This window comes from Rhynchophorus ferrugineus, unplaced genomic scaffold, assembly GCF_030347505.1.
Source record: "Rhynchophorus ferrugineus isolate W39M unplaced genomic scaffold, kcgeb_rfMv2 rfM4, whole genome shotgun sequence".
NCBI classification, from domain to species: Eukaryota; Metazoa; Arthropoda; class Insecta; order Coleoptera; family Curculionidae; genus Rhynchophorus; species Rhynchophorus ferrugineus.
The window spans coordinates 60,197,730-60,225,686 of record NW_027472583.1 but is presented as its reverse complement, the minus strand read 5'-3'; the positions used below and the strand labels follow the sequence as shown (position 1 = coordinate 60,225,686).

General features: G+C 34.4%; 2 protein-coding genes across 4 annotated transcripts; one reads left to right on the top strand and one right to left on the bottom strand.

Moving 5' to 3' along the window:
- Window positions 1–83: 83 nt before the first annotated feature.
- Window positions 84–799, top strand: LOC143194892 (proteasome assembly chaperone 4). Its single transcript, XM_076401672.1, has one exon. It carries the CDS (start codon window positions 165–167, stop codon window positions 552–554), a length of 390 nt encoding a protein of 129 aa, XP_076257787.1. The 5' UTR covers window positions 84–164; the 3' UTR covers window positions 555–799.
- On the bottom strand, window positions 596–27,873 carry atos (atos homolog atossa). Of its 3 annotated transcripts, XR_013005401.1 has the most exons (10): window positions 27,665–27,873; window positions 10,130–10,176; window positions 8,202–8,411; window positions 7,969–8,144; window positions 5,557–6,513; window positions 4,222–4,373; window positions 3,043–3,215; window positions 2,742–2,980; window positions 2,295–2,394; window positions 1,276–1,890 (listed from the first exon to the last, which is right to left on the bottom strand). XR_013005401.1 is itself a non-coding variant. In XM_076401656.1 (9 exons), the coding sequence occupies exons 3-9, from the start codon at window positions 8,409–8,411 to the stop codon at window positions 1,722–1,724; spliced, it is 2,076 nt and encodes a 691-aa protein (XP_076257771.1). In that variant the 5' UTR covers window positions 10,130–10,176; window positions 27,665–27,873; the 3' UTR covers window positions 596–1,721. The 3 variants fall into 3 exon arrangements, 2 of the variants coding, with proteins under 2 accessions (XP_076257771.1, XP_076257772.1); XM_076401656.1 differs by lacking the exon at window positions 2,295–2,394 and having other exon boundaries at window positions 596–1,890; XM_076401657.1 differs by lacking the exons at window positions 2,295–2,394; window positions 27,665–27,873 and adding an exon at window positions 10,233–12,269 and having other exon boundaries at window positions 596–1,890.
- Window positions 27,874–27,957: the final 84 nt, after the last annotated feature.

The following is a 27,957-nucleotide window of genomic DNA, read 5'->3' as shown; positions in this document are numbered from 1 at the left end:
TTAATCTGATTCAAAACATAGCGGTCGCCTCGTTTATTTAGTTCATAACGTTCGAGGTCGATCAATAATGTAGAAGAATGATACCTTAACCCCTAAAAATTGTAATTAAAAAAACATTAACTGACGTTTTTCTTGAAGTTGAATGGTTTTTATAATCAGCAATCATGGTAATTAAAAGTACTAATCCTAAAATCGAATTTGTGCCGCCTGAAACGAAACTTCACGCATTTTTCGATGTTATATCGGAGAAAAAGATTATTTTCCAAGTAATAAAGATGCAGAGCAGCGTTATGATATTCGTCAACAATCAAGATGTCATGAACTGCGATAATATAGTTATGGCGATGAAGACAAGATTCAGCGATACTCCGTGCAGTACCACATTAATGGGTAACTTAACTGAACTTGTGGGAAATAATATTGCCAGCCGGCTTTCCAAGAAATTAGAGAAACCTGTTTATTTGAGTTTCAATTTGGATGATGATAAAGTCTTAGTGCCGCTAGTGGAGGAACGACTATTTCAGGAGATCCAACAAAGTCCTGAATGCTTCTAATGTAATTAATATACTGCACTAGAAAAAAAAAACTCTCAAGGTAATATTTTACACACATTTATTGTTCAATATCTAATAAAAAATTAGTATGTCATTTTGGTTTATATACATATAATAGAGCTTAAAACTTTATATAGTGAAAACAGAAAAAAAACAATTCTCCTTTCAAAAAACTTTAACCCAATCAATTAATATTAAATTTATGAAACTATACTATCGAATAAAATTGCCAAATTATATATATATATGTATTATTTGTTTCACTTTTTTTTCCTTTTTCCATATCATAAAAAAATATTTACAATTTGAAAATGGCAGTTAAATGAGCTATTCCTCTAAGAAAAATGCGAATGAAATTACTTTGGGTGACTTGCAACTGTTTAAAAGACACTCCTACAGACACTAGATCTTATCCCATTTAGATAGTAATCTACCAAACATACCTCTATGAGGAACAGTACTGTCTGGTGTGTAAGGTATTGAATAAAATGAAAAGTTCTAAGAAAACTCACAAGACTAATCAAAATTACCACTCTTAATATTCATAGATCTATCTTTCCAGTGAGGTATATAGTAATTATGATCCTAGTCTTGCAAGATTATTTTTGTCACAATTCACAGCTTCTGGAAACACCCCAGACATTATCTGAAGAGTATCCACAATGTAATATTTTATTTCAGGTGAGATCCCTCTTGAAAAGGTTCAATGTGAAATACTATATTCTGGATACACTTTATTAAATAAATACCATGTTAAACAAGATTTTTTATTATATATTTGTGTCAGATATTCAATATATTTATATAGATTAGATAACTCCTGCCCAGACAAAAATAACACTAACATAAATCAACAAATTAAAATACATACACTGCTGTTCAAAAATTTGCATCTTGTGCTGCGGCTTCTTCAGGTCAAGTCAAAGTACGTCGAGAGCGAAAACGTTTACGGTTTGATCAGGAATGTATTTCAAATTTCTGAACAGTCGTGCAGATATCACCTCATTATAGTTGGACAGCAGTGTAATTTTGTACGAAACAACCGAGAAGCAACCGTTTCATGTAGGTGAAGAAACGCGCTGACTTGGCGGACGATTTCAGAGCTGAAGCAGTTGTCTCGTCTTGGTCTCGATGCGAGAAGAAGGCTCTGCACGAAGCGCCTCTTAGTTACTTCCGTGGGGAAAAACGTGGATTGGTCGGCGAATGGATGAAGCTGCGCAGCTCGTAGCTCATGTCGATGCCGTGGGCGGTGGCCGTGTCCATGTCCGACTTTTTGGATACGATCATTCGAATGTCGCTGTGGAGGTATATCTTATTCGATTTTGAGCTCATAAACCTGGAAAATTACACACAATCAGCATTTCTCATCAAGAGTTAATAATTTATGTAAATGATTAATTTAATGATATCGGATCACACAATTATAGTGAATCAATGATTTAGAAGATTTGTCTAAAATTTATGAAATGTACAAGGTAAAAAACACATGGTTTTAATTAACCTTAAGCTATTTTGTTTTAAGATAAAGAGAGAAATGGTGACTCAATGATGACAACAAGTTCAATGAAAGTATTTTCTACAACTTTTTACCATTCTTGTACTCATTTTCACGATGCTTCTTCATTTCTACGCCAATGCGAACTAATAATAATCAAATATCACGTTGTGAATGCGTCATACCTTTTTTCGAGTAATAAAAGAACGTTGTTCTGCGAGAATATGATACTGAAACTTACTCACTATTGGTGGTCGTCATTCTTTTGAATTATTCAATAGCCAGACGGTGTTCATAAACAGTAATAAAACCATAACATCAAAATTCGGTTTCAGGAGCTCTTAGCTGAAAATGGATACCATCTATTGGCATATTTCATTTTGTTTAGGGTGCTAATTTTTTAACTCTTTTTAGACGTCAACATTAAACATTGTATGGTGTTGCTATTAGTTTAATGTTTTAGAGAATAGCTTTTAAATTGCCTTGCTTTATCCCATTTACACTAACAGAACTTGGACAGTAGCCAGCCAATAGTTTAATTTGAAATTTTTCCCAACAGGATAATGTCAGATACTGAATTTAAAGCTAAGCTTGGCCGAATCCACCTAGATATATATGAAATATTTTGATAATATATATATGTAAAACATGAAAGAACTTTAAGTAATGTATAATATTACAAAAATACACACCGTAAATGTATCACATATCGAAGCCACTTGGAGCCCCATTCTGAACCGTTCCCCTGACAAGATGTGGGCATGTACAAGGTGCGTTGTCTGATAAAAGTCTGAGAGTTGGGCGGCATGTCGGACAAGTCATACATGATGACGAACATCTTCACCACCGTGCCCAGCGGATTGAACAACGTCACCTGCACGGTCCCGGATTTGGGGACGTTGTATCCCTTCTTGCCCAGGTTGATGTGACCCTAAAAACAAACACCAAGCTATGTTACTTTAGCGTATCTCGGAACAATGGCAGTGTACAAACCAAGTATGGGGACGATACTTGATCGTTGTCGCCGAAACTATAGAAAAACACGGTAACCGGTAAGAACACATGTTTGGGAACGAACGATCCGCTGGCTCCTAGTTCTGCGGTGAAACCGTGTACCGTGGATACCGGCTCCAAGCGACCGTTCAACACTGACTCCTCAAAACTACCTGCGGATTCAAGAAAGGACTCCAGTTAGGGGAAAACGATGTTTTTTGGAGTGTATCTTACTTAATATGAGCAGATCGTCGTTCTTAATTCGTATATATCGGGAAATAAAGTTTATTAGTTTAATGTAATCTATTAGCGTGAAAAAATAATCCACCGTTGGAACTTTCTAGATAGAGAGAAGTATTTATCTTAATATTTTCAGCTCAAGGACTATGTTTATGCATTTCAAGATCTTATTTAATTGCTCTAATGTCTAAATGGAGTCTCACATTAATTCTCAAGTTCTAAAACGTCATATTTTCGCAAAAACCGAGATTTTTGAAATTCAGTAAAAATAAAAATTGAATTAGATGAAGAAACACTTAGAAATGGTGTTTGATACTTTAACCCTTATTGAAATGGCTCTTTACAGAAACAGTGGTTCTAGACAAAAATCACTTAATTTGGTCTACAATAATTTAAGTATTCCTCCAACTGGTGGTGTAGTTGTGCTCAAGATTGAGTGGCAAGTGTTCAAAGGTCATTGTTTTTGCCATATCATCACGTCACTCAACCAAATCTTTAATGAACCTGGTGTTTAACATAATGACTTCATTGAAAAAAATATCTTCTCTTTAGTTTGGTGATTATAAAAAGTTTAGCAGTGTTAGAATCAACTTCATATTTTTATTAGAGCTGATTAGAAGCAATAATTATTTCATGATTGATCAGAAATTGAATTTAAAAAATATGGAATATTTTTTCACGCGTCTACTAGTTACAATATAATTCAGTTTTAGGGTATTGTTGTATTGCATCCTATTTATATATAGATATACAGAGTGTTTATTAAAATAGCGAATCTTATTGAATCTATTTTGTTTTTTGAATTCGCTGATATTTATAGTTAGATATTTCGGTTGTTATGTTGGTATACTGATAAGTGCAAAGCAAAAGTATCATCAAGTACGTACATAGGGTCGTATCGGTGCCAAACCCGCATATCCCTTAACGTGTATTACCAACCTAACAAACTGGACGACTGTCCCTTGCGTTTATAGACGGCGGCGCATTGGTTCTTCTTGGCGGCGATGTAGATTTCGGGGCTGCAGGGCGACACGATGCTACCTTCGCTTTCGCTCTCGTCGTCCGTTGAGAAGCTGTTAGAGAACAGGGCACTACAGAAAAGAAAAACGAATTAAGATGAAACTCCAGCAGTTGGTTGATTGCTTTCGGTTTTGAATTTAACTCGTTAAGATATCTAACAACGGCATCCGTTGGTTTATTTTTTATGATACTGTGAAAAAATGAAAATTTTCATTGATTAAATGCCATCGTTGGCTTGGTTCAGACAGATTAATTTAATCACTTTTTGTAGTACACTTTTGATTTTTTCTTAATTATTGTCAAACTATAACGTATACTAGTAAATATGAGATATTTACAAACGATGGCGTAACTAATACTAAAACGCTACCATGTTAAAGTGTCATCCTAACCGTCTCGTTCTACAAAAATCAATGTAATTTCATAACTATATCAACCTTGAAGATATGATAATAAAGTTCGAAGCAGTTTCGTACGAAATTCAAAAGGAACTCGCTGAAACCTTGGAAGTCACTCAATAATCGAGCCAACAGAACTACTGCTCCAGCAGTAAAAATCGGAAGATTTTCTGCATCTAATATCTACAGGCATCAAAAAGTTTTATCAACCGTTAGATGCAATACCATAGAAAATTTTTGCACATGAGGAAAAACTGTCATTTGTGTGTGTGCATCGAATTCTACTTTTAAGGAAGTTTTTTTATCAAGAATATGCAGCTAAATTAGTAGGAAAGCGTGCCTACTCAAAAAGACTCCAGTGAATTATTAATAATGAGCCTACTAGACAAGTCATTTATTTAGTTTTATAAAAAATTAAAATATTACGGAAAACGGTGTAAGTTATTAGTAGCGTTGGGAACTATCGACATTTTAGTAATTGACTTCATTCGACTGACTTAACATTCTGACTTTGCCGTTCTAGTCACGACCTTGAAAATGATGTGCCGAATTTATGCTTGCATATGTAATATATGGTTTTATGTTTTGTTTGCACTATGATTGTAAATAACAATATATTGTACATTCATATAGCAGCATTTTGGAACTCTATTATTTCGGAAGGCAACAAATTACAGCAATTATCTCTTTCTGAAATTAGTACGGGAAGGAATTCCTTGATGCCTGTTAATAGAAAAATAGTTGAAATGTACATGTCGATAGTCCCCAACGCAAGTAGTTTCTATTTTCTGTCGCTAGTTTTTTTACTATCCGCGATAGTTCCCAACGTTAGTTGTTAGAATGAATTCTGATGTACCTTTTTATCGCAGAGACGGAATTTAAAGTGGAATCGAAATCGAAACTGGTCTGGCCTTTGCGCACCGGTGCCGGACTGCTCGTCAACGGCAGGCCCGTCCTCGAGTGGAACACCATCGACGCCGCGTTTCCCAGATTCCTCCTGAACTTGGCCTGTTCCGTCGCGCTCGGTATGTCGCAGGCCTGAGATCCGCCCACCTTGTTCCCCTCGGCGTCGTCCTCCCCCTCGAAGCTGATCCTCTTCCGAGCGCCGGTCTTCGACACCGGCACTTCGTTATCACAATGTTTATTTACAGGTACATTAATGCTACTAATCTTCTCCTTAACGCTAAAGATATCACGTTCATTCATATCACAATGGGAATGGTCATGACGACCGCTGCGTTCGATCGCATCCAGCAACAACTGGCCCTTGTCTGTCGGCCACTTGAGATCCAGCATGGCTCTGTCCTCTGACGGTTCCCCCTGCTCCTTCTTGTGCAACTGGCATATCCGCTTGTTGTTCGCGCAGGTACCCGGCTCGTGGCCGTTATTCTCGCCTTCCTCCACGTCGTCGCATCGATGCTTCCCCTTCAACGTACACCTGCTGTACATCCGGTCGTCCACCAGGCTCGACGAGTTCTCCTCCATGACCGTCGTCGCCTTCGTATTCCTGCACTGCGCGCAACTGATGTCGGGCACGGCAGGGCTCCTGGGGGCGCTGAAAAAGAACGCGTTCAGCGACCTGCCGTCTCCGAGGTCCGCCACGGGAAAGTCATGTCGGGAGGCGGTCAGACCGAACTTTGGCGGCGCTTCCAGGTGGTCCGGCGTGGTCAGACGGTAACGTAGATTGTCCCCGGTTATGCGAGGTTCCGTTTGGTCCTGGGTGACTAGCCAGGCGGTCAGCTGAGAGAAATACAACTGAGAACGGACGGCGCTGACCAATTGGTGGAAATTGAAAGGTATATTAGGGATATCTCTGAAAAAGAAAAATCATTATAATATTTGTAGTAAAATTATTCAATTACATTACTATATTTAATTATATAAGTTTTTTCATAAGATTTTGAATTCATTCAATTAACCGGAATCAAATTACTTATCAACAAAATAAGAAATTCTGATGTTGGATTGGCATTGCTTTCATTCATGGTTCCGCAGTTGCTCAAAAGCATTTCTTTGGTACAGTAAAGTGGAATTTAGGCAAAAATATCACAGCTGAAACTGTAAGATCACAAAATGTGGTTTGAAGGTGCTCAAAGACCATTAGCTATAAACTATTACAATTAGGAAACAACCATGCTTTGAAAAATACTCCTAATCCGTAGATTCCTGGCAGAAGCATCGCAGTTCAGGGTATAAGGCCACCAAAGTTAGATTTAACAATAGCTTGATTTCTCAGCAGTAGACCATTAGTATTTGGAGTCATCAAAACTTGGGAAACCATCATATACAGGGTATATCATAGAAATTTGGTTAAAAACAGTACTATTCAGGTTATCAAAGGCAAACTAACGGAAAAATTACTAAAACTATAAATTGTCCAAGCTAGACAACAATCACATACCCTCCTTTAAAATGTCTTGAACTAAAAAAGGCCTTTTTTACTCTGTCATAACATAACATTGTTTTTGGTGAACCACAAGTGAATAATATTTATCCATAATCCCTCTCAAAATACTCGTGAACTGGTACCATCTGATCATATAACATATTTAGAAATTTGCCACTTTTTGACCTATATTTGGTTTAGGTTATTGTTTGCAAAAGAGCCAGATGTTCAACAAATCATGAAGATGACAAAATAACATAAGCCAACGATGTTATACATTTTAAAAAGTGTTCTTTTGTTATTTGTATATAATTTTAAATATTTCACTAAAACAAAAATAACAAATAAACAAGCTATCTTGTTAGCTTGATAATAAAAAGCATTGTAAGATATTTGAATAGAACTTTATGGAAATAGATAATATTTGTATCCTTGATTAGTATCAGAGAAATTATTATATATTTACACCATCAATGATGTAATCTTATCAATATTCAAATTTAAAAACACATTCCATTTTTACAACCAACTGGGTAGTGTATCTAGTAAACATATTTAACTTGCTTCTTACCTTGTAACATCTAATAGATACCTTATATCCTATCGAAATTAGTATAAAAAAATCAGGTTTTAATTGTTTGAATAATTTAGTGTAGGGTCCAATAATAATCAATCAATATTTATAATGTTGATATTGATTATTATACATTAGGAATCTTTAGATTGACGAATTTATACTGTATTTTCTGTGCAAAATGTTTCTAGTTTGTGAATATTTTAATACTGATTGGGACTAAATTTATTTTGACTGACAAAACATAGGCATTGATAAGAATCGATTCCTTATTCTAATGTTACACGAAATAATGGATGACGACTCACTTTTTATCGTTAATGCTAAAATTCCACTGTTCCAAAAGAAAAATGTCGTCAAAATCGGATACTTCTATTCCCCCCGTTTTATTACAGGGACAAGTCAGGAATACTTCGACGCAGAGTGGTACAGAAGTTTTGGTCAATTTCGAAACTGTCTCCTTCGTAGCTTTGTACTTCTGACACTGAAACAGTTTATATTTTAACAAGTGGTCGGTGACGTGCACGTCGTTAATACTCACCAAAAGCGATTTACGATTGCACTGATGAATCACTTGACCCTTCTTGGGGAAAGGACAGTGGGGGCCCTCGTGGAAGTGTTTCGATTTGGGAACGTCTTCGTCGGATGGTCCGGGGATTCGTCCCTCCGTTACCAGCGTGGCAACAGCGGACAATACCTCGACGTCATTTGGAATGATACTGATTTCTTGATTTAACGTGGCGCTATGCATCTATAAAATAAAATATATCATTATTCTCAGCTCTCACAGGGTAAATACATTTGAAAGTATGTGACGCATCCACCATATTTACAAATAAGTATATTTATATCGTTTTATCGTGGCACACTCATGACATAAAACTGCCCTGAAATTCTATTCCGATTTTTGAAGTATGGTGAATACGCCTAAAATATTGCATACTTATATTATTAAAACCTGTGATGAATATAAGGAGAGAGAACAAGACTACACCAGGCTTTGCAATAAGAATATGCTTGAAAGCTAAATGTATATGTAGCTAACTTATTTTAATTTTTTAGAACTATGGTGAATGCGCAGGACTATATGACGCATTCGCCATATTTCCAAATAATATTTATTTTGTTGTTTGTGCTTATGAAAGAAAGTTAAAAAGACCCAAACCACACTATAAAATAGGTTCTACAATAATAAGGGTTAAATGAATATTATTCATAACTCTCTTCGGATCTTTGAAATATGGTGCAGGCGCTCTGAAATGTTACACTTATATTTTATTATATTCCAGTGATGAAAAAAATTAAATAGAACACCATACGTGGTCCTACTATAAATTTTTGCCTGTACATTTGCGTAAAGAGCTTTTTCAGATTTCCTGAAAAATCGTGAATGCGCTGAAATTATATCGCGCATCCGCCATACCTGAAAACAAGGGTATAATATCATCTATTATGTCCAGCTGATGAAATAAAATTAAAAACAACCAAACCATAGGAGTTTGTGTAATCAATATGTACACACATTTAACTGTGTATATGAGGCAATAGTAAACGGGAAATGTTACAGTCAAAATAATTTGATTTAATGGTCATAAAACGGATTTGAGGATATTATGATGATCTTAACTGATAAACATTTTCGTCTTTAGAGACAGGAGTGGCGTAAAACCAAAATCACTAAATGGATTCCTAGGTTCCAAGAAAGATTTTGATAATAACCACACTCATGCTACAATAGCCTGACTTGGTTATTAGTGATTATTATTTCAGCTGGTAGTTCTACGTAATAATGTTTAATCAATGATTAATGTTATTTTAAAAATGTACATATAGAAGGCTATCATCGTTGCACTTATTTGGTTGTCTTGTACAAGGGAGTCCAAGCCAGTGACATTCATAAATATTAGATAAGTGAATAAGTAATTCGCGTTTTACGAGTATTTTTTTAGTAACTTTTTATCATTTTTATCATCTTTATTTAAATGTTTGATAAAAGAATACAATATCAAACAATATTTTTTCAAACAAGTAATATTTTTAAAATAGTTACAACAATACAATGTGGTATGAAGGTGTACCACCTTGATCGAATTGACGACCAAGAAATTTACAAAAACTACCTATACACCACCGAAAGCGAAAAAAATTAACGGCGGGTAAGAGGGGAGAACAAAAATCGGACCCACAAAAGACTTTCTCTCCATTCGAACGGTTTTGCAATCGCTGAAATGTGTCAGTGTACGGAATCTCGAGCAAAACAAAAAAGGTTTGCGATAAGAATATAAATAAATGTTAAGTGGGTCAAATTTAAATTGCCGTGGTGTCGACTATGAGAACATAGGCAACATCGCGTCCAAAAAAGGGCCGTTCTTGTTATTCTACGTCATTAGTTCCAAGGTCTTGTTCCCTCAACGCGATTCGACCTGACAAGGACGTGAACGTTGATTACTGAACAATATTTGGACTCACCCTGTATCAGCCCTTCTGCCATCTCACACTGTCCGAGCGTATATAAACTGCAACAAAAAGGAAAAGTCAAACATCGGCCACACCATAATGCACCTTAAATTACATAATTCATTAGCGACGGGAAACTGACTTGATATGTTCATTTATTAGTTGAAAATCGTACAAAAAGTCACGTTTATTTGGCTGTCGACCGTACAATGTCGGAACTTCGTCACAAACTGGCAACATTGAGCCGTGCAACGAGCTTCTAACAGCTGATTAGCGCGCCCCACCATCGGCCGTACCGTTGACGTCAATGGAGGGGAGCGCGGCGATTGGTCGGGTTCGTTGGAGGTTTCAGCTGATTTCCAAGCCAGCTGAGTCGATATCATTTTGACAGGAGTTATTATTAGTACGGTTAATATGAATTTTAAAATGAACGGTAGGTTGAAGTGAAGAAAAACACCCGCTACCATATTTTATAATATATTTTAGGCTTGCTCCCTGACAATTCCGAAATTAATATTTAATTATATAGTTAGAAATTAAATAATGTATTAGGTACGTAATGCACATTTTTATCGAATACTAAATTGTTAAAAAAAACTAAAAATATTTTGTTCGTCGTTTGAACACTATGATTTAGGAAACACTATAATGGACAGACCTTGGATTGAAAATAAGCAAATATAAAACAAAAGTCGTGTGTTGCCAAATGACTACCGCATGTGACCGTAATAACCTGCTTTAGAACATGTTATCTAAGCGCAATGTTTTTGTTTCTGGAAAAACTGATCATACGTCAACGTTAAGTTTTATTTCACTTTCTGTTAAGTATAAATACTTACAATTAATACAAATAAATAAAAGTTCATGAGGCTGAGGGTTATATATATTATATTATAAATATAATTTTGCAAGTGCAATATGATTTTATTATAATATTTTATACGTGGCAATAGAAATATGCTGGTATTAATTATAATATTATACACTTTAGAAAGTAAGATTTCTAATAGAAATGTATCTACATTTAATAATATTTAAAAATAAATAATTTAAATATACTTTTCTAATCTATTATTATGCTTTTATTACATCAACATTTTAAGATAAGTCATCCACCGTATAGCCCAGCTGACTACCATTTATTTCGTTCTCTACAAAACTGTTTGATGTAAAGCCGGCTTAAAAAAAGACTTCAGACTAAAATTCAGAAGAATCTCAGAAGATATATACCAACGGAGTTACTATTTTACCAGAAAAGCGGCAAAAGTTAAATCAATGTTTTTCATGTTTAAAAAAAGAACGAAAATAATTTTTCGCCTACTTTTTACATACAATTGGCAAGAACCGATAACACTGCAAAATTTAATTTGAACTTTTTCAAATTCTACCAGAATGCTAATAAATACTAAAGATTATATTAATGCTATTGTATTATTAGTTGCAAATAATAAATGTGTGGCGATGTTGCCATTTACAAGCTATCGAGAGATAGAATCCAACGAACTACAGTAGTCATTTTGGATTTGACCATAGTAAGGTTAAGAACTTTGTTGTTTATAGTTTATTTATTCTTGTACATTTCTCAAGATGTTGTAATTTTTGAATTCAACATAATTTACTCTATATTATACTCTTAAATGCACGTATGATTTGACAGAACTGGCTACTTTGTAAATTTAAATCCTTTTGAGCATGATAGGATTCTCCAGAATTAGACTCTTCCTTAGAGGTGACCCAATTACCACGTGCACGTGGCGATCGAACAGACGCGATTGCGATTTCGGCACCAAACCGACCGGACTACAAAGATTGCGAGGCGTAAAAGCTCAAGGTTTTCTGGTTTAAAACGAACACACGTGTGCCGCGGTGGTTACTTCAAAATCCACCGTTCCTTTGTCTCTTTCTTGCGTTTTCCGTTCCTATTTCGAACGACCGCATCGGCGGCTACCGTTCGCGATTGTTCACCCACCTCGATTTTTTTCTCTCTTTTGGATATCATGACATGGATTTAATTGATTTTCGTTTCGTTTTCATAAGCGATACGTATCAGATAATAAATGCGGGACGATTTATACTGGATAATGTACAGTTAATAGAACGTCACACCTTATTTTTTGGGTGTGAAGCGTATTTTAAAAATTTAACTGAAGGCTTCCCTCTCACTCAATAACCGGGTCATGATGTTTTGAGGGCTTATTTTGTAACTGTATTAGTCTACCTTCAATCTTTCAGGCCTTTACGGATTCTGTATCTCGTTTTTTGAGGTAATCCGAGAGTTGAACTTACTTGTAGAAAACGGAAAATGAGAATGGGCAGTGTTTGGTGAATACGATTTCGTATTTCCATGTAGATTTTTAAGGATTTGCAAGATGTAACCAGACATTCTCATGCTGTTTTTTTATTGATATATTGTTACTTGTACTTCGGTATTAACAAAAGCGTAAAGTATCTTCTCATCGTAAATTTCATTGGTTAAGAAGCGGTTTACTGAGTCGTTCCAAGAGACAGAAATAGTCGATGAAATGAAATTCATAGCACGATATTGGATGATCGGAGCATGAATGTACGTAAGGTAGTTGATACTGTGAGCATTTCAACTAAGGGAGGACTTTATAGTTTATATGAAGATTTGTTTTTTTTTTAACTATTACTCTTCGTAGTCCAACAATTTTTCCAGGGGAGAACAAGCATTTCTTATGATTATATTATATACATGGCACGTAGAAAATTAATTTATTCAGTGATCTTGTGTAAAATATTATTTTAATTAGTTAATCTTATTCTAAAATCCTATCGAGTGGTATCACTTCATAAAGACATTAGTACCGATAATGACACGCAACATTTTGTTTTGGAACCGTTGAATGATGGATATATTAGATTCGCTAACAGTACCCCACGATTGGATTCTTCTTTCCGGTTTCAGGTATGTTTGAAGGTCCTTTGATAATATTATCGTCATATTCATCATCTTGTTTTATAGTAAAATGTCTGTTAGCTAAGATTTTAGTAACTGAAAATGAGAGATGAGGCGTTTATTTAATTTAACCTGCAACCCTATGTGTCATACATTATCAAAAGCCAGGGATATGCCCTAGAATGCAGACAAACAAAATATTTTGCCTTCTAAGTCTATATTTATTTTGTCTATGAACGAGTCTATGCACTTGTTCTATAGTCTATTCAAAGTGTTTTTGTACATACGTCATCAAGATATTTAATGTATTGCCTGCCGCCAATTGTAAATTCGTTTCAGAATCAGACAATATTTTCCGTCGAATTTTATTCTAGTTATAAAAAGCTAATGACACAATGCTGTCTGATTAGTTCGAACGCGTAAACAAATGAACCTGTCAAAGTCGTCCGGTTGTCAGACGTATGCAAAATTCTTGAAAGCAATAGTGATAAGAGGTTATAACTCTTACCTATAAGTTATTGCGGCTGTATAATTAACTGTGGTTTTTTAATATACTATAATATTAAAATAAAATATATTTGATAACATTTTTGTTCAATTATTTTATTTAGATTAGAATTTTGTTGTATGTCAATACCAAACAAAGCTAAAAATCAGGGTTGATGCGGCAACATTGCGACGTTCTGACGACACAAATTTTGATGACGTATGTACAAAATAACTTTGAATAGTATTTTTTATGCACAATTTCCCAAAAACTTTCGAGACAATCAGTAACAAACTTATATAGTCCGGTAGGAGGTGACATATTATGGTGTTTTCCTGGTTTGATAATCATATTATAAAGATTAAAACTAATTTATAGGCCAATACTTTGAGTAAATATATTTTCCATAGTCTTAAAGCTTATGTATTTTTTTGAAAAAAAAAATTAATTACTTTCCGGTACACTTGGTGTTTCGAGGGCACTGAGAAAACTTAACATTTGGAAAGAGTACAAAAATACATTAAAAAAAAACATCAAACCGCCCTCGTATAATAAACCTAGTTCCGTTTTGATTTAATTGATATTTGATTTTCTAAAAAAATACCCATACATCGTTCACCATAAATCAAAACTGATACGTTTAAACCAAGCACTGTATCGTATGAAGTCCACAACATCAATTCCCCCGAACGAAGCTTCGAAATGACAAAAAAAACAAATTGCCCACCCTGTACCAGACATTCTTCATTCATTACTGGAAGAAATTAAGGTCGTCCTCCAGCCATACTGGAAATAAAGCAGGTGACTTTTCGCATAACGGTTTCGACGCAATACGACGTCCGCCACGTCGTAAAACGCAACACCACGAGAGAAAAAACGCCTCGCAGTATCTATATGTTACCTAATCGATGTTATTCTTGGTCGCAGAACGTCGTTTTATCGACGATATTGTCGCATATTGTCTCGTTCATATCTAAAAAACGTTTCGAGATAAAAGTCCGTCGCGTGGTTAGTTGGAACTAGATTTCAATTAATTGCCATCCGGCCTACTTGATGATTTTTTAATGGTGACGATTATATACATTGTTATCGCTCAGACATGAATTTCGATTAGAAAAAAAATACGCACCTACTTGAAATTAACCGAAGGGCACTACCACAAACTGTAATAATTATGGAGAGATTAATTTTTGTGCACTGTCGTGAAGATATACCGGCGAATTGTTAGAAAATCGTTTAAATCAGTAATAGAAAAGTCGGTAACAGAATCCAGAGTCGATTAAAAGAAATAAACAGGACCATATATTTAACATAAGCCAAATAGTAGACAAAATTTAACCTGAAAAAACTGTTATAGCTCTTATTGATTTGGAACAGACAAATGACAGAATAAGAATAGAAACACTATAGGCTATATTAGAACAAAGAAATTAGAAAAATTTCAAAGCCCAATCAGGGCTACGCCTAGTGTTTTTTATATATACCAAAATTTTATTTATACACAAAAACATTTGTGTTTCTCCGCGTCCTTTGTATAGAATGTCCTGTTCTAAGCGCCAAATCACAATTCTGTATCGTATCGTATGAAGTCCACAACATCAATTCCCCCGAACGAAGCTTCGAAATGACAAAAAAACAAATTGCCCACCCTGTACCAGACATTCTTCATTCATTACTGGAAGAAATTAAGGTCGTCCTCCAGCCATACTGGAAATAAAGCAGGTGACTTTTCGCATAACGGTTTCGACGCAATACGACGTCCGCCACGTCGTAAAACGCAACACCACGAGAGAAAAAACGCCTCGCAGTATCTATATGTTACCTAATCGATGTTATTCTTGGTCGCAGAACGTCGTTTTATCGACGATATTGTCGCATATTGTCTCGTTCATATCTAAAAAACGTTTCGAGATAAAAGTCCGTCGCGTGGTTAGTTGGAACTAGATTTCAATTAATTGCCATCCGGCCTACTTGATGATTTTTTAATGGTGACGATTATATACATTGTTATCGCTCAGACATGAATTTCGATTAGAAAAAAAATACGCACCTACTTGAAATTAACCGAAGGGCACTACCACAAACTGTAATAATTATGGAGAGATTAATTTTTGTGCACTGTCGTGAAGATATACCGGCGAATTGTTAGAAAATCGTTTAAATCAGTAATAGAAAAGTCGGTAACAGAATCCAGAGTCGATTAAAAGAAATAAACAGGTCCATATATTTAACATAAGCCAAATAGTAGACAAAATTTAACCTGAAAAAACTGTTATAGCTCTTATTGATTTGGAACAGACAAATGACAGAATAAGAATAGAAACACTATAGGCTATATTAGAACAAAGAAATTAGAAAAATTTCAAAGCCCAATCAGGGCTACGCCTAGTGTTTTTTATATATACCAAAATTTTATTTATACACAAAAACATTTGTGTTTCTCCGCGTCCTTTGTATAGAATGTCCTGTTCTAAGCGCCAAATCACAATTCTGTATCGTATCGTATGAAGTCCACAACATCAATTCCCCCGAACGAAGCTTCGAAATGACAAAAAAACAAATTGCCCACCCTGTACCAGACATTCTTCATTCATTACTGGAAGAAATTAAGGTCGTCCTCCAGCCATACTGGAAATAAAGCAAGTGACTTTTCGCATAACGGTTTCGACGCAATACGACGTCCGCCACGTCGTAAAACGCAACACCACGAGAGAAAAAACGCCTCGCAGTATCTATATGTTACCTAATCGATGTTATTCTTGGTCGCAGAACGTCGTTTTATCGACGATATTGTCGCATATTGTCTCGTTCATATCTAAAAAACGTTTCGAGATAAAAGTCCGTCGCGTGGTTAGTTGGAACTAGATTTCAATTAATTGCCATCCGGCCTACTTGATGATTTTTTAATGGTGACGATTATATACATTGTTATCGCTCAGAGATGAATTTCAATTAGAAAAAAAATACGCACCTACTTGAAATCAACCAAAGGACACTACCACAAACTGTAATAATTATGGAGAGATTAATTTTTGTGCACTGTCGTGAAGATATACCGGCGAATTGTTAGAAAATCGTTTAAATCAGTAATAGAAAAGTCGGTAACAGAATCCAGAGTCGATTAAAAGAAATAAACAGGACCATATATTTAACATAAGCCAAATAGTAGACAAAATTTAACCTGAAAAAACTGTTATAGCTCTTATTGATTTGGAACAGACAATTGACAGAATAAGAATAGAAACACTATAGGCTATATTAGAACAAAGAAATTAGAAAAATTTCAGAGCCCAATCAGGGCTACGCCTAGTGTTTTTTATATATACCAAAATTTTATTTATACACAAAAACATTTGTGTTTCTCCGCGTCCTTTGTATAGAATGTCCTGTTCTAAGCGCCAAATCACAATTCTACAGTCTATATTTATTTTGTCTATGAACGAGTCTATGCACTTGTTCTATAGTCTACTCAAAGTGTTTTTGTTCATACGTCATCAAGATACTTAATGTTTTGCCTGCCGCAATTTGTAAATTCGTTTCAGAATCAGACAAAACAGATATAAAATGATGCAACAAAAAACAGATATAAAATGATGCAACAAAAAACAGATATAAAATTGCCATAATATAATTACAAGATGGTAAAAAAACATCAGGAGTTATGGTATGTAGTTTAAGATAGATTATGATATAAGGTTTGAACTATTACTGTCAAAATGTGACTGTGACTGTTACTGTGTACAAAATAGTGAAGATTAAGACTCTTAATAACTTAGGATGGTGTAAATAAACATACTAAACAGTAACACAATACATATATGGCGCTAGTTTTATTGGCTTCATCGCTTTTTTAGTTAGTACTAACCTTCAAAGGAAAGCTGTAAAAATTTCATGACATTCTACTCATAAAATTGTGAGTTATTGTGCTAAGAGTAACACTACTTTTGTTATTTTCAAAACAATGAATCAAAAACAATTTCGTGTTTTAATTTTACACTGTTTCTTGATAGAAAAAACACCGTTTAAACGAAGCAATAGTGTGAAAAATGTTAAATCGTTTTGAATGATCGAAAAGTGAAGTTGCGTGAGTTAGATATCGTCGTAAGAACGTGTTGGTTTTATATTGCATGAGCATGTGACTATGAGAAAGTTCTTTTCAAAGTGGTTTGCCACTGTTGGCGAAAAACAAGAACGCGTTGATGATTCTGAGCAGTGTTTGACCATGTTTAAACGTAAAAAAGTGGAATTTGCGTCGATATGTTACTTCACTCCGGAATCAAAACGATCGTTATCTGAATGGACAGCAATTGATGAACCTTGATCAAGGAAATACCACCAACAGCAAATATTATATAGCGTCATTAGAGCGTTTGAAGGCTGAAATTGTAATGAAACGACCCTATATGGCAAACAAAAAAATTTTGTTTCATCAAGACAATGGCAAAATTACATGAATTGAATTTCGAATTGTTCCCACATCCATCGCATTCGCCAGGTTTGGCTCCCAGCGACTACTGGCCGTTCACAGACCTCAAAAAATGGTCACCGATAAGAAATTTCGCTCGAATGAAGAGGTTATTGCTGAAACTGAGGCCTATTTTGAGGCAAAAGATAAATCCTTCTAAAAAATTGGTGTTGAAATGTTACAGTGTGTTGGTGTTAAAAAACCGTGTTATCTTTGTTACGCCCAGGACTTTTCAACCCATGTGTTAATATAGCATCGACATTTAACAAAGAGCAAATACACTTTGTTGTGTCTGTAGTAAAAATCCGAAAACTGCCTAGTATACTTTCGCGAGGACCCCGGTAGCGTCACACGAAGGTTAAGTCATCATTAACATAAATTAATCAGGATCCCAGACGTGTTCAACGTTTTGACAACTGCGTCGCAGGAGGAGAATAACACCGATTTTATTAAGACAGAAAATGCCGTCGGATTATTTTTAGATGCCGAAACGTACGCACCGTATATATACGCAAGTGGCGAACGACATCAGAGAACGCGGCGAAGCCGCAGGAGAAGACAATAGACGGCGATCGCGTTACGAGAGTGTACCTGCAGACATCGGCCGTTCGGTTCGTTCCACCGGGCGAGAAAACGGAGTAAAAAAGATAACGCTTATCCGTCTGGACGTCTAGACGCAGGAACCGTAATTTAACCGAAGCACTCTGGCTATGATAATCTTACTTTTATGATTAAAAAATCATTTTAATAAAAAAGTATGATTTTAGACGATGGTCAAGCGGTATTGTAAGCTGTATTGTAATTATTTAACACAAAACTAACGATGAGAAAATAGTAGAAACAGTCGATGGTAAAAAAAACTAGCAACTGAAAATAGTAAGTAAAATCCATGAATTCGAAAGTAAAATCCTTCGAATTGCTTCCTCATCCAGTGTATTCTCCAGATCTGGCCCCCAGCGACAATTTCCTGTTCTCAGATGTCGAAATTTTCGTCGAATGAAGGGGTGATCGCCAAAACTGGGGTCTATTTTGAAGTAAAGGACAAATTGTACTAGAAAAATGGTATCCGAAAGTTGGACGGTCGCTATAATCAATGTATCACCCTTGAAGGGAATTATGTTGAACAAAAAACTAATTTTGCCAAAAAAAGTTTGTTTTACTATAGTAGGCCGGGGACTTTTCAATTGAGCTGTTATTAAAAACAGCAAACAATTATTATCCTAAAATCAATAAGCTGACGAAATTCTATATCACTATCATTATTGTGCCAGCTCGCTTACGTTTTCTATGATAATTACAAATACGGTTATAAAATCTTTAAAAATGCATAAACTCATATGGTTAAAGGGGAATTTCAATCAGAAATTAGTAGTTAGTAATAATAATAATAATAATGTTAAAAAACACAATAGCAGCAAAAATTCCCAGAATTATTGGTAACTAACGCCCTCTATTGAAAAAAAATGGCACGAACTTTCACCGGACCCAATTTTAATTGAAACGCTTAATATGACGATGCACAGTACTTGGAATGAATAATTGAAAAGATGGATAACAATAATTGACAAAATTAAACGAAATCTTCCAAATTCTCACTGAAACCTCTACATTTTTCTGTACATTCTAATATTTCTCCTAGATTTATTCTGATAAAAATTTTCGAACACATTTTTTTACTTGGTAGGCTGTTGATTCATTCAAATTATTAGAGTAATTTCCCCGTCTAGACGCACGTTGTTCTTTAATTTAGCGAAAATTGCTCTCTGGACATCAATGACTAATAGATTATGTAATGGTGATCTTTTATTCAAATTTTTTAAAGAAATAAATTCATCAGGTTCTATCAGGTTATTTTTAAAATAAATAAGGTTAGAGAAAGCCTCTTCATGTAAACCACATGTGGATATAATGATGTTTGCCTGGTATAACTATTAAGGCTGTTCTTATTCCAGAAATGCCTGAGGAAACATAGAGTTCGAGTTTCATAAACAGTGTTAACAATTGGTATATATTCTCAAAGTTCTGAGAAACATACATAGAAAGACATAAATATAACAAATTACAATAAAACAAGACGATGAATATTCTGAAGTATATCATGGCAAATCGTCTATACTTGTATTATATTTCAGACAGCCATTAAAACAAGCTATCAGTGGAGTGTGTGATCTTTCAAATTAGTGTTGGGAACTATCGACTGAAATTGACTATCGACTGTTTAGTAATTGACCACTTTTTACTATCGACTGTTTCAGTCGCTATTTTAGGTCCAACTAATTTTGTTACTATTTACTATCGACTGTTTCAGTCGTACACTTTTAGTTACTATTTTTGGTTCTACTTGTTTCATTTGACTGATTTTTAACGTTCTGGCTCTGTCGTCCTAGCGTCATACGTAATCAAAACTGATACGATAAACTGTCGTCCATACGTAATATGTAGTTTTATGATTTTTTTGGTAGTTGTAAACAACAATATATTGTATATTAATATAGCAGCATTTTGGAACCATATTTTTCAAGATTGTTAATGTAATAATAAATGGGTCAAAAGATTAAAATTGGGAATGATAAATAGTAAAATATTTTGACTGTTTTTATGGCAATAATAGGTAATATTTCCATTACTCTCTCGATTATTGTTAAAAAATATTTCCGTTCAATAATAAATAAAGCATTTACATCATTTCATTCAGATCATCTTTAATTATGTCATGGATTACTTTTTTTCTATGATTAAATATATGTTTAATTTTTATTTAGTATTTATGGTTATTGTATATAGTTAGTTTTTAGGTTTTGTTTAAGTTCTATTGTATTGTCCATATTTATTATAGTATATTATTTAAAAATAGCAATTAACGCATTAAAATACGATAAAACATTTGTGGGGTATTATTCTATTCCATAGAGAAATTCCATTCCACTGATCCACAGAACATTTAAACATAAAAGTAATTCTACTTCGTTTAAAATTAAATTATAAATTGTATGTTAATAGTATTCAGTAATTATTTTTTTCCTATTATTTTTTAAAGTTAGTACATGAAGGAATATGTGCATCTCCGTATCGCTTATACTACGGTTGGAAAATATAACCACATATAAAATTAACTAACCCTATACCCTAAACAATTATCTCCGTCCTTTCCTCTCTCACAATTTATGCAGGAAAGGATTGGTACATCTTCGTCTGACATCACGAATTGAAAAAAAAACAGTCGAACCGTGCATTTGACTGAAAACAGTAATTTCTATAGTAGTTAGTTTTTTGACTATCGACTGTTTCGAATGTTTTCAGTCGATAGTTCCCAACGCTATTTCAAATGTTGATTCAAGAATTTGCTTAAAATGTGTGAGGACAGAAAGAATACTAACTGTTTTGTAGTTATGGAAAAAATGCATCAAGGATAATGCAGTTATAAAATCTAATTTTTATCAAGGAAAATGTACACAGTAGTACAGTAGTACAAGTAGTAACAGAACAAACTAAGGAGAAATACAGTGATGTAAATAACCACAAGGAAACACTGTAACGAAGGAATCAATAGCTAAGCGTAAAAGATAATATGCTCTCTAATGAAAGTAACATACTTTACTTGGACACTATTGTGAATTAGGTCTCCATGCCACTACATAACAAAACGCGCCTAGAAGTCTAACTCTTCGGTGGCGTGGAAAAGAGTCCAATGCTATTATAACTGTATAATTAATTGTAGTTTTAAGTCCTTCCATAATGTATGTATTAGATGTACTATAATGTTAAAATAAATTATATTTGATTAACATTGATTTTTGTTTAATTATTTTATTTAGATTAGTATTTTATTGTATGTCAAAACCAAAATGAACTAAAACTCAGAGTTTATACGGCAACATTGCGAAGTTTTGACGTCATCAATTCATATGATGTGTAATTGGAAATAATATTTACTTTAACAAAATCAACGAAGGCTCATCAATCGTCTTGGTCGTTCTGACAGAAGCCTTAAGAACCAGAAATCATATTCCTCGAACGAAGCACGGCAGTAAACCGACCCGACAGAGCTGTGCTGACTGACAATGGCCTTCTTTTTCCCCGACGTTTCTTACTCATCACCGACGTCCGTCCGAATTCAATCCATTCGCCGATGATTAATGACGTTCCCGCTAGCGCCCAAGTACTATTATTAAAAGCGACTTCGGTACGATGACCTTCACAGACCCCAGGAGGTGTGACCTTATTGAAATAATACTCCCGTTCGGCAGATATCGAAATCCCCTATTTTTCGAAATTGTCAGTCAGTGAGACGACACAAGTTTCGATTGGCTAGAACTGCACATGCGCACTTGATCTAATCAGTTATTTTGTGTCTGTGTCAATGTCTGCCGCTAATTTTGCCTATGAAATAATTATATTACCTCAATAAAATGTAAATAAAAAGTTAACCTAAAGTGACTTCTAACCACAACTGTGACAAACAACAAGCCGTATATAGAAAAGGACGCGTGGATGTGAAAACTCTCGGACTTTATTTAAAAGACTTTTTCCCTTCTTGAGGTAAAATTCCTATCAAGATAATTACATTTTGAGAGCCGAGAGCAATGTTGCCACCTTGTGGGGAATTCCCCAGTATGCGGGGAATATCATGTTGGTTGGGGATCGGCATTATGCGAGGAAAACGCGGTAATTTTGACATCCCATCATAAATATTCACAGTTCGGCCCGGAACACTTCTACAAGAAATACCTACATAATTATTTGAAAATATTTTTTATGCAATTAATGGATATCGAATGACCCTTTATATCTCAATACTTCAAGCAGACAAAAAGCAGTCACAAAATATGGGCTTGAAATTCATAAAGATAACATTGATGGGGAATACTACTGAGGTAAAGTGTTTGTCTCAGCCTTAAAACGCCGCGGGAGAATACTTGTTATGTTGTTACTCCATATTCTTGGGAATTAAACTCTTGTCAAAGTATAAGCGACAGTTTCTTGAATCCTGATCTAATATTGAACGAGGTCCAGTCCGTAAACCTCAACTAATTCTACGAAACACCAGTCCTGTGGTTTCTCGTACTCGCTCAAAATTCCCGTTTCGAAAAAGCCACCGAGATCTTTTGTGTTCGGTCTGTGTGGTGCCAGGCCAACGAGGGAAAAATATAGACACCGTCAGGTAGTTTTAAATGAAATGGCTTTTCAATGCCGTCGTTTGCAGCTGCGTAATTAGAGACAACCGTTACAAAAACGAAAATTGTTGGCTCTTTTTCAGTTGTACTTGTTTCCTTTGTCATTTGCCGAAAATCGAAGATTTTTCGGGCCGGATGACAGGTACATTTTAGGATAATAAAAATAATGGTCCTTAAAAGTTTATGGAGAAAAAATCGTTCTTAGTTTTCATCTTTAGTCCTAGGTTGTTTAATAAGTCATATTTAATCGTTGTCATAGTTTATGGTGACACTTAACTATACTCCACTACATATACACAATTTAGCTTAATATCTAGCTAAACCTATTTACCGATTTACAATATTATTTTATCTACTACGAACTGACTGTTTTGTTGGTAATTTAATTTTTTTCTATATGTGACAAAATTATATTATTATTTTTGTATTGTTTGGGCTCGGCACCGACTTCAAAGTAGTCAGTTGGTAGTAGTTAAAATAAAATTGTAAATAGAAAAGCAGGTTTAGGTAGGTATTAAGCTTAATTGTGTGTATATAATAGAATATAAAATACTTGTAGTAGAGAGGTTTTGTTTATTTTTATTTAGTTATTACACCGATTATTATGTACATATTTTATTTTAAAACAATTTTTTTGTGTTAAAAATCTAAGTTTGATTATTTCTTAATTTTTAGTGAATTCCTTATTTATATTTTGAAGTCGGTTTAATTTTTTATTAAAAATATTTCATTTTTCTCTTTTTGGTGTTAGTTATTTACTCAATAAATATGTGAAAACTGTGTACGTGCCTTTGAAACTTGCGCGTTTCCCTCGATTTAGCGCGTTCCCCTTTTCCCCCAGAAGAGCCTGATTTGGTTCCAATGGGACCACCTCGGCATGCACCAGTATTGCACACGTTAGATTCAACTAAGAAAACTTGATGATATTGATAGTGAGTACACAAACTATTTTATCGATATAAACATAATTTGATACTATTATTTCAGAGAAAATTGTTAGTTTGGAAAGTATACATAAAAGAGTTAGGGACGTGCAGCTTTTTGAAAGATGAAGACATTCCCTTCATATACTCTTACAGGGCATAGGATTTAAATGCTGTAAAGATAACCCTCGAAGAGGTCTAAAGGAACTTCCAGACATTGCCATAAAAAGAATTCAATTTTTAAAGGCATACAATAAGACCAAGGAAAATAAACTATTTGTGTATCTTAATGAAACTTGGATATTCCAAAATGGTTCATTGGGGCACTCTTGGCAAAACAGTAACGAAAAAAGTACAAAGACAACAAAAAATTAACGGAAAAAGTTAAAAGTTACAACAGCATTTAATTAGTATTTGTTTATTATTAATAATTAATTGAAGATATATTATTATTCATCCAGGGAATAAGAATGGTTTTATTCCTGGTGCAGAATTAGTGTTATTCTCCAAATCCAAGGGCGACTACCATGGAGAAATGAAGCATAACCTGTTTTTGTTATGGTTTGAGAATCAGTTGTTAAAAAACCTGGAGAAACCGTCAGTTATTATTTTGGAGAGTGCACCATATCGTAGCACACTGGTGGAAAAAATCCCAACAATAGCATCAACAAAGGCTGTAATCTCTAACCTACAAACTATTATACCTATATTCTTAATTGTAGTTTTAAGTTCCTCGATAATATATGTATTAGATGTGGTATGATGTTAAAATAAATTATATTTGATAACATTTTTGTTCAATTATTTTATTTAGATTAGAATTTTGTTGTATATCAAAGCCAAACTGAACTAAAACTCAGAGATGATGTGGCAACATTGCAATGTTTTGACGTCACAAACTTCCATGACGCATACATAAAAAAAACTTTGAATAGACTGTAATACCATCTTCATTGGACCTGGCCGACCAACTGCCAACTCCAATCCTAATATAGTGAATTTGCAGAATGCCGGCAGAGCAAAAGTCGTTCGGTTGTCAAATGTCTGGGAAATTCTTTAACCTACAAACTATTGTAGCTGTTTAACTGACTATAGTTTAAGTCCTTCGATAACTATATATTATAACATTTTTATTGTATTAATTTATTAATAGAATGTTAGAATGTTGTAATATATCAAGGCTTAAAATAAACTAAAATGCGTAAAATGTCAAAGCTAAATGCGGCAACACCGCGACCTTTTGACGTCATAGATTGAGATGACATGAGTTTACTGCAGCTGTGGATATACTATATAAATATAATGACCGTGGAAACAATCAATTACAAACGGCTCAGTAGAATACACAGCAGGAAACCACAAAGAGGTTGCCGCAACAGTCAGTCGTGTACCCATTTACAGCCAACACTCGCCATCAACTCCCAGCAAAAACTCATCTGCTGCTTCGCGAGCTTGCAATCCGAAATTATCCGCACCCTTTCGTCCGTCCCGTGACCCCGTCACCCCCGCCGAGTGAACGTCCTCACCCAGCCACCGTCTGGGTTGTTTACATTGGCAGATCGGTGTGATGACCTTCCCCCATCAGGTTAAAGCCCCGGGTCCATCACCGCACCGTCGTGATTTCGACCTGCCTGGGTGTGTGTCATGTTCCAAGGACGGTACAATGGACGGAATAAGACAGGTAGACACGTGCTATAAACATCCGTGTGCCAATGTATCCGTCTAAATCTTGAAGTCGAAATAATTTTCGGCGTTTTGGCACCTGGTTATTTTTTCCGCTCTCTTTTGTTGCTGACGGTGAAATTATCGTTGAAGTAGGCCATGGCATTTTCGTACACTCACGTTTTTGTCTCGGTATATGTTCTGATACGTACCAAATAAATTATAATAAGCATGCGATAAAGCAAAATAGACATCTCGATAATCTTTGATCAAAACTTTATTTAATTTATATATAAAGATGTCTTCTGAAATTTTTAAAATAACCCAAATTAATATTGAAAAATATGTCTTTTTCTATAATATTTAAACAATTGATTATAAATATATTACAGTAATTATTGTTTTATAGTATTACTTTTATGTTAATAGTTTATAATTACAACCAACTTTATATCAAAGTCAGTTGTAATTTGAATTCTAATTTACAATGAGTTATTTTGAAATCATAAATATTTTCCTAGAACTTTAATTTTCTCCAGATATCTTAAATAATACAGTAAAATTAATATCTATATCTCGCCTCCTTTCAATATTTCCTTCTAAATATTCTATATTAATATAATCATTAACTGTTTTGTATAATAATGTTTTATGTTAATATGGAAAAACGTTTAATCACTTGTACAGTTATTTAGACATCCAACGAAAACAAAGCAATGCATTTTAAAATTTTCAATTTTTGACGTATGATTGATAGTAAATATAAGACATTTATTGATCGAACTATTTCAATCTATGAAAAACGCAAAAAAAAAACAGAGCGGTACCTAAAATAAAACTCCATCTGAAACAACATGGAATACTTTTTCAAACACCTACTGAAGGGTCATCGATACTTTAACCTGAGGTGATCTTAAAATACTCGGATAAAAACAATGGGGAAACTTAAATGGACTTCAACAATATTGTTTGATAATAAAGAACGTTAAAATAAAAACAAAAATCACCTTCATTTAATCAAGGATTATCACAGCGTGGACAACACATTTGATTATTTTCAGATGACACATATTGAAACAATTTCTATAACCAAAAAAAGTGGACTATGGCTAGTTAGATAATAAAATACGAATTCAAATAAAACAAAAAAAAATTGGGATTCAGCGGCAACCCTCAAAAAAATTAAAATTTTATTATTCCCGTAAGAAATTTAAATGTGCTATGATTAGGTTCGATGCAGAAAATACAGAGGTTTCTCAATATTTTGTGGTTCGGTGGCAACTGTCAAATTAAACAAAATATTATTATTTGGGTAAACAGCTTCGACATTATCGGCCTTTAATAACCAACTGCTATTTATCTAATCTACAACATACAGTCAATGTAGGCGATTCATGAGTTATTAATTAAACTTTCGAAAATATCAAATATTCACCACAACCATTTTTCGACAGGTCAAGATATATCGAATCGAAATTATTTAGCAATTAAATAACGTTTTGTAAATTGCACAAGAGAAATAAAACTGAAATGAACGAAAAACAACGGTCAGATATTAGAATCGTAGCGGCTTTCACTAAAACCTACTTTTCATCTCTTTACCTGCCATGTGGAACAGATCGTAACAGATGTGAAGAAAAATAAGTACGAAAATGCCTTTATACCGATAATTTACGGACGAATTAGTCATTATTGAGTTTAATTAACTAATTTGCACAATATTATTAACAATAATTTAGGACATCGTTCGTGTATGTATAGTTTATATATGACATGTTGTCCCTTATACATTTTTAATAATTATTATTAATGTAAAAGGCCCGTATGAAACATAAACAAAGCCAAACAATTTAAAATCAGACAAAATGGCAGCACCTAATTTTATAACATGCAAAACAATGATATTGCTCCCAACTTACCATTCAATTGTCTCGTGGAAACTCACCAACAAACTCGCACATATGCTATATAACAGCACAATTTTCTGTTTTTTTCAACTTTTTCGTATACATCATGAAATAAATTGGATGGTACTTGTGGGTTGTTTTAGTGAACAAAGCACCAGGACTCAATGACAGAACCAAACGAGCAGGAGGTTGCTCTCGCACTAATCAGCTGTTTGTCAATAAGCTCGTTCCCTATTGGTAATAACGAAAGGATGGCGAAAATAGTGGGGATAGACAGCGGGATATTTGAAACCGACCGAGGTTGC

Coding starts and splice junctions, on each gene's coding strand:
- atos (XM_076401656.1), bottom strand. CDS start 8,411: ATGCATAGCGCCACGTTAAATCAAGAAATCAGTATCATTCCAAATGAC. Junction 6,514..7,968: donor TTTAGCATTAACGATAAAAA/GTGAGTCGTCAT, acceptor TTTCTTTTTCAG/AGATATCCCTAATATACCTT. Junction 1,891..2,741: donor CGATATGTGATACATTTACG/GTGTGTATTTTT, acceptor GTAATTTTCCAG/GTTTATGAGCTCAAAATCGA.
- LOC143194892 (XM_076401672.1), top strand. CDS start 165: ATGGTAATTAAAAGTACTAATCCTAAAATCGAATTTGTGCCGCCTGAA.